Below are 12,458 nucleotides of genomic sequence, written 5' to 3'. Positions count from 1 at the left end.
ATGGTCATACCATGTTCAGACCATGGTCATACCATGGTCATACCATGGTCATACCATGGTCATACCATGGTCATACCATGGTCATACCATGGCCATATCATTGTCATACCATGTTCATACCGTAATCATACCATTGTCATACCATAGTCATTTATATAGACATACCACACTCATGTTGTTGTCACATCATGGTCATACCATGGTCATACAGTGTAGTCCTACCCTGGTCATACTGTAGTCATGCCATGGTCATACTGTATTCCTACCATGGTCATGCTGTAGTCATACCGCAGCCATACCATTATTATTCATACAATTGCTTATGTCAAACTACCAGTGAATCAAACTCTCACTTGGTAATTCTTAACCTCGAGTTGTCCTCTCTCTGACTGAAGCAGTCCGTAAGTTGTTAGCTACTTGAAGCTTATCCTGTAAGTAAAGGATTTTGAAAGTTGGTGGATGATTTTCAGATGATTTTACGATTGTAAGTCTAATTTAAGCGTTTATAATGGTATGGCATTAGCCTGGCATTTACGTTAAACATTCAAACCTTTCTGCTATAATCTTGCTGCAACTCTATCTTATAGCACTGACATCTATAGTAGCATAGTATATACATGTATAATTTACGGCGGGTATATCTGTGCACTAAGGGCCCAGTTGCATAAATTATTCATATGACATCAGAGTTTCCAGACTACTAGGTTGTGTTTATCAAATTTTACGATAATATATAGTTTGTTTTGTTCTATATTTAATTAACTCTAATAAAAACTATCGTATTTTATATTACATTTGTGCACTAAGTAGTAGCTGTAGTCTATGGTTGCTATTGGCTAGGAGAAGAATGTGACTGCGGCCCATCAGAAGAGTGCAATAGCAAATGCTGTGAGCCCCTTACATGCAAGTTTACCAGCGGATCTCAATGTGCAACTGGTCAGTGTCCTTATCGTTACCTTTCCTTACACCTGAGAGATATCATTTCTGCCCATATTATTAACTCAAAACTTGTAAAAAACCTTGATGGCCTCTCAAACCTCTTGTTAGTGTAAAGAGTAAGTTATGGTATAAGTGAAGATTTCGTGCAAAGGGGATCTTTAGCACATCTCTGCTGTGTTTCCAAGCTTTCTTAGAATACATTGTTGCAAGTGGGTTTCCTACAATCAAAAAAAATTGGGTCTAATCAAAGTTTACCATTTTAATTGATTATCGCGTTGAAACTTAAACAAGTTTGTCAAGTATTCAGCTAAATGAAGTGCTTTTCAAGCTGCTCTCAAAATACAAAGTTTGTTTATTGCAGGTACTTACAATCCAGCGACTCTTGCTTAAAATTTTTATAGCAAAAAACTTAATAATAGTTACTAGTTTGTGCATCTTTTTTCTTAAATTTGAATTGCGTTGAGTTAAGTTTTATTTTAGCAAACTGACATGAGTATACATGACATGAATGTGTATGACATGAGTATATATGACACGAGTATAGATGACATGAGCATAGATGACATGAGTGTAGATGACATGAGTATGGATGACATGAGTATGGATGACACGAGTATGGATGACATGAGTATGGATGTCATGAGTGTGGATGACATGATTATGGGTGACATGAGTGTGGATGACACGAGTACAGATGACATGAGTATGGATGACACGAGAATGGCTGACATAAGTATGGATGACATGAGTATGGAGGACATAAGTACAGATGACATGAGTATGGATGACCACCATTAATCTCATACTGCTCTACAACTACTGTAAATCATTTCTATAGTTTGATAGAGAACATAACTCTCAAATGCAGTGTTATTTCAGGTAGCTGTTGTGATATGGATACATGCCAACTAAAGCCAGCAACTACCACCTGCCGAGAAGTGTCTAACAAATTATGTGATTTATCTGAATACTGTGATGGAGTGTCAGAATGGTGTCCAGCAAACACCTTCATTTCTAATGGTAACAATAGCATTTTTTTAGAATTCTGTAGAGTGTCGTCTTCTTTAAATGTTGGCTTGCAACACAATTCACATTACAGTGATTTAGTATCAAAAGGTTTACCATGTCTTACTTCGCTGGGTTGTAAGAACAAAATATGTGGAAATGCGATTACAAGCTCTTAAAAGCACAGAAACGAACAGTTAATCGCAGTCATCACGGAAATGCCGTAGGTTGGAATCCCTTTATTTTGATGACATACTCAACTCGACGTGGTTATTGTTTTGACATGTGATGTTATCATGTGAATTGAAAGGCTAATAAAATGCTCAATATAAAACGTCTCGTAGCACTATTTTATGACAAACACTTTGGGTTCTACCGGAAAGCCCATATAATATATATACGCTCGCTACTTTACAGTTTCGTTTCAGCTTGGTCTAATCTGATCATGCTACCCATGCTTCTTGCCAAGTGGCGTGAACAATTTCCGCAGCATTTTTCGACTATCACAGACGACCAACAGGCTCCTTGTGTTTATCAGAATATGATATGCACTCCTTCGAGCTAAGGTTAACAAATTAAATTAATTTTTAGGCTAGGTTTTGAGATATCAGTGCTCAAAGTGGCAGCATTAAAATGCTGATGAAATAGATGCATAAGGATAATAGACATGGTTTTATTGAATGCGTGAAGTGTATTTGTGACAAATTTTCGACGAATGAGATTGCATGAAAGTGCAAACAGAAGCCATCGTGTTCAGCTACGTCCCATTTGAGCGTGTTGGAAAGGGATTCGAACCTACTGCGTTTTTGTGATGGCTGCGATGAACTGTTCGTTTTTGAGCTTTTAAGAGCTTGTAATCACATTTCCACATATTTTGCACCTACAACACAGCAGAGTAAGACATGGTGAACCTTTGATACCAAGTAAATGTAATGTGAATTTTGTTGCAAGGCAACCTTTACGTTGCAAAGTAAAAGTTCACTAGCAGTGTACTTATGTGTAAGTATATATCTGTACTCGTGTGATTGACCACTATCAGTGTACATATCGATCTGTGTGAATGTACAAATTATGATGTATTCAAATACGGTAGACACTCCTACAACATAAATAATCTGTTCCAGGAACATTTACGTTGTAGAGATTTTTTGTTATACAAACAGCAAAATACATGTAAATTGCCTTACCCATTCCAAGATCTTTTCAAACTCACTCCTTTGGACATGCAAAAAGAAAAATCTAGACATAACTTTATTATTTATTGGTTGTACCGTAACTGTAATATTACTTGTTTGCATCGACAATTTGTCTTCTTTTTCCGATAAATTTCCCTGGTTTTATAGACTATGATTGCAGGAATGTTACTATAAGTTGTACACTTTTTCTAGACAGCAAAGTTTATTCTGCAAAGTAAGACTACTAACAAATATTTAATACGTCTATAATAAAGCAAAACAAAAATACATTTTACTAAAAAGTGAGCAGCGTCTACCTGTTCATAGTCTATCTTTATCCAGGGGTCAAAGTTAGGACTAAAGCTCACTTTCGGCGATACTCACAACTTGTTACATTCAGATTGGTAGACTGGCGCTGTAACAGCTGCACTAATCGATCGCTTTCAAGTAATTGTTAACAATTGAGCAGCTACCTATTCTCTGTTTTGTCGACACATCCGACAATCTATTACGATGAACGAAAATGTCTTGGAAGTAGTATATAATTGCTATAATGCTATACTTATTGTTTTTTCTCACAAGTGTGGTGAGATATGTTACCATTCAAATCAAATTTGAGAAGTTGTCCTTACTTGACACTATGATATATGAAATTTTTTATGTAGCACAAAGCAAAAACTTTGCATAAATTTTTTACGTTACCTAGAATTTACCTTATAGGAGGTATAGGAGGTATATGTATATGTTATAGCAGCGTCTACTGTACCATAATTATTACAAGATTTTGCTCCTCTGTATACCATACTGCACTGCTAGGTAAAACATCTTTCATGGCGGTGAACGAAGTTTACTGTCGATGTCTTTTCTTCATTTTTCATTTTCATATTGGTAATAACTTTTACCAACAGTTACTATATCTCATTGTTCTCAAATGAGTCATAAAATATAAGTTAGAAGTTGGGAGTTGTCTGTTGTTTGCAAAGATGGACAACTCAACAACTCTTCCGCAAGGCGTACACGCTCATCATTGCAGAAACATAATGTAAATCTTCATAAAGTTCTTTAGAAACTGAAACTTTTAAACTACAATTATTGTAATAATTATTTTTATCATATTATAAAGCTCGGAGTCCTTAAAAATTATAAAAAGGAGTATGTAAATGGATGAGTCTGGCCACATGATTAGCAGATCAAAACAAGCATGTTTTACATTCAGCAGCTTCACCATGTTTTTGTGTAGATATCGTTTATTCTAAAACATTATCATTATCGTTCTTAGATGTCATCAATTAAAGTATTTGAATGTTTGTTTTTTGAATGAGAGTAATTAAGTTTTGTATAGTACCATTTCAAAAATTAAGTTTTTCTGTGATAAATGCAGATTAGTGATGAGTCACAACTATGTTGTCTGCGTCTTCATTAAAAGGCTGCCATTTGCTTTTTAAGTGGTCATATTGACAGTTTTAGAACTTTTCATTTTTTCTTAACTTGGAGCAAGGTTTGGCTTCTTCAGAATCCCAAATGAGCATTACTTGATAGCTCTTGGCATGATATTGCAGGTATACAGTGTTCTACTCAGCCTATAGTATACTGCTATGAGGGAGAGTGCAAGTCAAGAGACGCTCAGTGCGAGTATGTGTGGGGCAGCGGCTCTATAAACAGCATAGACAAGTGCTATACTAGGTGGAATGTGTATGGTAAGAGTGTACAGACACTTCTGGCCATAGTAACTTAACAGTCCTCACCTACTTCCTCAGTTTCATCTAATCTTATACACTTTCAAGCATCCAGTGACCTTATTCAGGCGCTACAGACACTGTGCTTATGCGCATCGTGTGTACATTTCTGTTAGCACTAGGACTTGTTCTCTCTTTCTCTCTAATCTGTCTAATCTGTTTCTGTAATACCTAGCTGATTGAGAGTATCTTTTCTATGTGACTGCAACTCAAACTGCTGATTAGCTCTATGTACAACTCTATGATATGCATCACATAAGTTGTGTTATGTGACTGCAACTCAAACTGCCGATTAGCTCTAATGTACAGCTCTATGATATGCATCACATAAGTTGTGTTATGTGGCTGCAACTCAAACCGCTGATTAGCTCTAATCATAGATATAGTAAACCCTAGATATGCGAATAATCAAAACAAGTGAGGCCTATAATTAGCATGACGCAACGTCATGGTGATGTGCAACGCGAATCAGCTGATCTATTAACTGCTATTGACTTAGCACTAAAAACTGCTCAATTTTTCCAGTTTGTGCATCTGAGATTGTATATTTTATTGAAAATATGTAAAACTTATATACAGTAAAACTTCAACTTACGGGTGCCCTAACGTACGAGAAACTTGAGATACGAGCCAGCTTTTAAGCAAGTTTTAGCACTAACATACGGGCCATGTTTGAGATACAAGCACATGAGTCAGTTGCCAAGTATGTCGGAAATGTTTTATTAGAACAGCATCACTCTGTATTTTTCAACTGCTCAGATTATACTTTTGTACCATGTTATTTGTGCGCGATTTTCAGTACAGAATTATGCGAATTAAAAGTACCGTGCGTAGACCGAAAGTTTGCCAGTAAAAGGATAGATAATGCAAAGAAAAAGCGAATGATAATTGATATTAAACGGAAAATTATTGAAAAATATGCAAAATATGTATGTGTGATTGAGCTAGCTCAGCAATATGACAGAAACACATCCACAATTATTAAACACAAGGATTATATTCAAGGCATTTAGTTTGCAAAAGGACTAACCATAGTTTCTGAACGACGCAGTGATCTTCACGACCACTGATAGAGAGACTGCTCAGGCTTTGGATAAAAGACAAACAATTGGCCGGTGACTGCGTAACTGAAACGATGCTACGTAAAAAAGCTGGTGCTATCTATCAAGACTATAAAAATAGACATTCGGACAAGTTGGCTAGTGGTCGTGCATTAACTCTTGGTGATGACACCTGTGTTCGTCCTGATCGCAACATGTTGAAAGGGCGACAAAGGCAAACGTCCTTAGATAGCTTTCTCTTAAAACGGCCGGCTGGTCGTGCGTGCGAAACAAAAGAAAAATTAGCTAACCAGCGAGAAACTTAAAACTATGAACGCTGAAGAAATTTTAATTACGTTAAGTTAAAGATTAAAGTTTGCTTTCAAGTTTGCCTTTTAAGACTTGGATAACATCAAGTCTATAAAAGCAAATTTATCAAAGTCAACTGTTGTAATGAAGGATAACTTATCTCTCCCTCTCTGGCAAATGCTAGCGTTAGCTGCTATTGTATGTACAGTGAAACTCGGATAACTCAAACTTCAAGGGACCGAGCAAAAGTGTTCGAATTATCAGAGCGTTCAAGTTATCAGAGAACTGTCACAAGTCCATGTATTTACTTATTTATTAGTAGATACATGTACATATACAAACTATAATATAAATCAAAAGCACAAATGGCTTGTTTCAAATTAAATGTTTCTAATGTAAAGTTTAAAACGTTTTTATCAAAAAGTATAGAGATTTTTCTATCACTTGAGATTGTTTTGTTGTTTGAGGTGATGTTATTGCCAGGACGTTTTTTAGATTGACATTGGCAAAACTTGATCGTTGTTGAAATGCTAAAAAAAAGACATCTTTTTCTTTTGAGCGTTTTACCCACGATCAATTTTGCCGATTTTTCTTGAAGTTTATGCAAAGATTACCTTACTTTACCTGGGATTCGTTAAGAGCAACACTCCGAGGCAGTTCAATTAAAAGTTTTACGAGGTTTTACGGTACATTGTATATCACTCACGCTTTTTGAATGGATACTTATTGAATGTACACACGTATTCTGTGTTTAGGTCAAACGATGAATAGTTTTTTTAGCTAAGACAACGTATACGTTTAATTACAACAATTTTTAAGACGTTTTAAACATTCAACATTCCGATGTTGATTCAACACGGAATCAACGTCGGAAAACTATTCATCACGGGCTAGCCGGGCCACGCACTCAAGGATTTTCGCCCCGCAAATACAAAACAAAAACAACATGCTGTTTTTGTTTTTGTATGTGCGTGGCAAAAATCCTTGCGCGCGTGACCCGGCTAGCCCGTGCTATTCATCGTATAGCAGTATAAATCAAATTTCACCAAACCTTTAGAAAAGTCGTTGACAAAAATATTTTGCCGATGGAGGTAATAACGACGCTTATGAATTACGAAAAGTTGAGGTTTACCTTTATGGCTCGGAATAAAGTTATTTTCTAAAGCGATAGCAACCGTTTCGGTAGCCGTTGGGCAAAAAACAGTTTAAATTAACAGTGTTGAGTTCGAGTTATATAGAGCCATTTATCATTGCGTGGGAACGGACCAAGCAAATCCATTCGAGTTAACCATGTGTTCCCGATATCCGAGGGCGAGTTATCCATGTTTCACTGTATTTAATTTTACATTTCAATTAATCACATTTCCTTGCATTATTTTTTATTTGTTGCTTTTTGAAAGCCTGTGGTAAGTTAGGACAATAACAAACATGTTCTTTCTGTTACAATATATTGTTTTAAGTGTTTTCTTTGCATTTTTAGAGTATGGAAACCAATCAATATATATTTAATTGTTCTATATATAAATAAATTGCACCAACATGCGAGTAAATTGACATACGAGCTCAGTCTCTGAATGCATTAAGCTCGTAAGTCGAAGTATGACTGTAATGACTTTGGATGAGAAAGGCAAGAATCTTACACACATGGTAATGAATAATACCAATGATTTAGAAGCTTCTATATCATTGATAATACAAAGAGTGACCAAATAGAAATTAAACTAATAACAAACTGATGAATCAAACGAGATTTAGAAGCAGTTACGCTGGACCACTGTATTAAACACCCATTAGACATGACTGAAAATAACTAGACGAGATAGTTTTTGTCTAAGGTTGGTTGAACTAGATTCCTGCTTTGAAGCGGCATAGTGTATTCTGATTTTAGTATAGCGATTTACTATAGTTTTGAGTAGACTGTTGGCATGCACTGTACATGTAAAACCTTGATTGAGGTTATGTAATAAGACATATATGTTATTGTCTGTGATGTTACTTGTTTAAAAGCTCTTTGTGTGATACCATAGCTCTCCATGTGTGAACGTAGGCACTTTTCTGCAGCAATACATATTAGGCCTATCAATCTGGTCACCAATCCTCCTCTGTTTTTAACTGAGATTAGGGTTATGTCATCACTATTTTTACTTCCCACTACTTCTACATCGGTCAAGAACTTGATACAGTCATCACATTTGAGTTAGAAAAAAATCCTCATCACCGAACTCCTCATCTTCACCTTCCTCAGCTTTTGTCTCTTCTTTCTTTTTCTTTGTAGCCAGAGAATGTAGCAGGAGTTGACCAGTTTTTTCAGCCCTGCTCACATCAAGATCAGTACAGTTAGCATTAGGACAGTATGATATCTGCTTTTATGAGCAGCGCTCGAAGTGCAGATCTAAAGCACTGCACATCCGGGTTATGTTATAGCCACCCTTAGATCGTATTGTGGAAAACAGAATCTCTATGTGATCCTGGTTGATCTTAAAGGTTAGGAAGTAGTTGATGTAAGGGTAGTTGCTGAAAAGATATTGAGCAATGCCATGTACAGATTTGGCTGCTGACTCAAAACCAATGACAAAATTATGATGATTTTCCTATTATTTTCCACTAGCATCTTTCAGCTTGGTGTCTTTAATCGGCATAGATAGCTTATGATATTGTTGGGAGCTTCTTGTTTTGAGTTGAAGTTCTGTCTTGTTATGGGCAATTGAGGAAATACCTGAGGTGTTGCGGTCTCTTCTGATGACATTTCACTAAGAATTTGGTCTTATTGTTATGTTTATGACTTAAAAACTAGCATACCAAGCCTGCTTCCACTACTAAACTTATTGCTCAATTGAAGGCTTTGATGCTGTGATGCACATCACTACGACGTAACGTCGTGAAAACAACAGCCAATTATAGGTCTCACTTTTACTCCATTGTAATGATAGCTATTAGCCAATCTAGGGTTTACTATATCTATGGCTCTAATGTACAACTCTATGATATGCATCACATAAGTTGTGTTATGTGACTGCAACTCAAACTGCTGATTAGCTCTAATGTACAACTCTATGATATGCATCAGATAAGTTGTGTTATGTGACTGCAACTCAAACTGCTGATTAGCTCTAATGTACAACTCTATGATATGCATCAGATAAGTTGTGTTATGTGACTGCAACTCAAACTGCTGATTAGCTCTAATGTACAACTCTATGATATAAACATGTGGTGATAACTCTATGATATAAAGATGTGGTGACAACTCTATGATATAAACATGTGGTGATAACACAAAATAAACGCTATAGTATTATAAAACAGTGTGCTTGCCTGAGAACTATGGATACAGCAAACTCTTCCTGTGAGATATTCTCAATTTATTATTTAGGTTTATTGAATGCTCATACTGGAGTTGTCTCATTAATAGGCCAATAGGGTTGTCATATAGGGTACTTATCGAACACTACTGTAAATATGATAATAAAGGAACCGGCCTTGACATTTGTAGTAATATGAAGCAGTGCTTGTAAATGTGTGTTTATACACGACAATACATGGATAAGGATTTAGTGTACCAGACGAATACAAGAGACTACAATGATCAGCCCATTTAGTGTTTATTTGTATTTGGCCGGTCTCAGTTCTGGAGAGTATCACACTGTTACAGTATTAATAACTTCCAGATACAGTACCACAGTGTCTGGGAGTGTCTGGGAAAGTCACGGAGTGTCTAGGAGAGTCTCACTTTCACAGTATTATAAGTCCATGGTTTCAAATTCAATCAATTGCCACTCACCTATTTGCTCTCATAGAACCATATGTTTGTATTCAGCCTTAAATTTTATTTAATTCAAAACTCTGGCTTGGGATCAGTCTTAGCTGGCTCAGTGTTTGTATTGCTGATCACATTGTTCTCACTTCATCGTTTCTATCACACCTCCACCCTTCACTTGCGTCCCATTCTCCCTACTGTTCCTCTCTCTAACTTATCTCTGCTTCTCTTACTTACTTCATAGTTTGTTCAGTGTGCTCAACGCTTTTGTTAGAAATTATTGTTAGTTACACAACAAGGCAAGTAGATATACTACATGCAAATGCTCTAGCCAACTTTCATGGTTGCAGGCAATTACTTCGGCAACTGCGGTTATTCAGTAGGAGGAAGCAACTCTTCACTCATTTACAGGCCGTGTCTACCCGACGACTCTATGTGTGGTCTGTTGCAATGTAACAGTTCAAATAAAGATGCTGTACTAAAACTCCATTTCTACTACGACTATCATGGACGAGTCTCATTAGACGGCCAGGCTTATCCATGCTCGACTATCTTATATGATGTTGGTAGGCAGATAGTCAAGGTTATCTCTGTTCGAATATCGCCTATAGTTTTAGTAATAACCATACACTCCATAAGCAGCTCAGAGTATGAACTTTCTACGCACTAATGTCGCTTGCAGCACAAATTAGGCTATACGCTCAGTTACTACAATATGATGTTTCTGTTTTGTTCTCTTTTGTGGGCTTGAAGTGAGTTAGCTTACTCTCAGTTAAGGAGAAGTGTTCGTAGTTGAGAGAGCAGCATGACACATGAGCACTCACACACTTACAAGTTCACTTTTATTATTCAGTTTCTGTTTTATCACTTACTAGTTGAATGTTCGGCGTTGCACGGGTATTGAAAACAGCTTATAAATAGTGGCAGAAAATGTAGTTGCCTGCCAGTTGCCATTATCCTGGCACATTGCCAAAGACTAATTTGAGTAAGCTACTATCCGTATTGCTAGACTTACTAATAAGAGCCGTGAGAGCAAGCTTTAGTCACATTGCCTAATGCAGAATGCTATGCCTATTTTATCCGACATAACGGCTCACATCACCTCAGACTCATTGCATCTAGAGTAGCTTAATTGGTAAGTTATTTGCCTAGCGAATGGGAAGTTTCAAGATCAAATCTAGAATGAAGCGGATATTTCATTCCTAAATTTTAAAAGCTACAGCTGGACACACCAATTGACAGACGTCACACAAATTTGAGATTTATATACATGTAGATAAGCAGAGCTTTTGCTGATGTTTCAAATTTTCATTTTGGTCTAGTTTTTTTATCATTGTTTGTCACCAGGCAGCTAAAGCTTTGTTAATACAGCTCTACTCAACAGAGCACTGTTGGTTGCAAATGTTGTTCCTATATGATTAAAGAAAATGGTTGGTCTCAAGGGTTTAGCTACAGTTCCAGCTATAATTGATGACCTCCTCTGTGTGTTCACCGTTGATTCTGTTGTTCACATTTTCTATTGTTTTTGGAACACAGGATTGAACACCCGACAGCCGAGTCTGGTACCTGATGGAGCTGCCTGCGGAAATAACAGCTGGTGCATGGAACAGCAATGTGTAGAAAGACCCCAACTTCCTGAACATTGTCTGTGCTCAGGGGTGGGTATAGAATCATTTTCATCAAATACCTAACAACTAAAGCTGCATGGTTTGGTTGGTATTCATTTAAATTACGGAGGTGTGAGCTCGTATTAAGCCTCTTTATAATTTTATTAAGTACTTTCGTGCAATGAATTGACATTGGCAGGGGATACACAACTCTTTCTATGGAATGATTTGGTAAATTAGTCCATCTAGTTTTTCAGTAATGATATTTTTATCTTCAAGTTTGTGGGTGATAGCTTGTAAATACTATATTATGTTGGTTGTCCATAACATGATTAGTAATGTATCAATGCCATATAGTGTGTCTGATATGTGTGGCTGACATGCCTACCAAAAGTGTCTCTTAGCTGAAATCAGACCACCACTCATAGAATCATGTGACAGGTGCAAGCAGGTTAGTGAAGCGATCTGAACACGCGGTAAGCATAGTTTGGTGAAAAGCTGTTTAATTGTATCTTCATTCTATCTGTTCTACTTGCATATGTTTCTCCTTAAATCTTTGGAAGTAATCATGTAATGGAATAAAATAATATTATCTTATTTTTATGAGAGAGTACTTGTTATACTAAATGATATGTTATAATTTGTTTGTATTAATGCACCCATTCTAATTTTCAAACTACATATCATGAGAAAAGTGTTTTGTGTAATTGAAATAATTTAAGAAAGCAAATAAAACAACTGTAAAGGTTTTCAAATTTTGTCAAACAACTGTAACTTTTAAACTTCATATCATGAAGAAAATGTTTCGTGCAAGTCAAATAAATTAAAAAATTAAAACGATTATAAAAAGGTTTAGATGCAAATGTGCAATAACTAGCAAGTAACAGCTA

General features: G+C 36.3%; 1 protein-coding gene across 2 annotated transcripts in view; it reads left to right on the top strand.

The window, feature by feature from the left end:
* The window catches only part of LOC137386773 (snake venom metalloproteinase-disintegrin-like mocarhagin), a 28,983-nt gene that overhangs the window by 11,729 nt on the left and 4,796 nt on the right, over positions 1 to 12,458 (top strand). For both annotated transcript variants that reach the window (XM_068072912.1, XM_068072913.1), the window contains exons 3-7: positions 841 to 936; positions 1,819 to 1,959; positions 4,679 to 4,816; positions 10,312 to 10,527; positions 11,498 to 11,619. In XM_068072912.1, coding sequence (XP_067929013.1) covers positions 841 to 936; positions 1,819 to 1,959; positions 4,679 to 4,816; positions 10,312 to 10,527; positions 11,498 to 11,619 — 713 coding nt within the window. The remainder of the gene's footprint in view (positions 1 to 840; positions 937 to 1,818; positions 1,960 to 4,678; positions 4,817 to 10,311; positions 10,528 to 11,497; positions 11,620 to 12,458) is intronic.

The sequence above is a fragment of the Watersipora subatra genome, chromosome 2 (assembly GCF_963576615.1).
Source record: "Watersipora subatra chromosome 2, tzWatSuba1.1, whole genome shotgun sequence".
NCBI classification, from domain to species: domain Eukaryota; kingdom Metazoa; phylum Bryozoa; class Gymnolaemata; order Cheilostomatida; family Watersiporidae; genus Watersipora; species Watersipora subatra.
The sequence above is the reverse complement of the archived record's forward strand: the minus strand, read 5'-3'. Positions and strand labels throughout refer to the sequence as shown.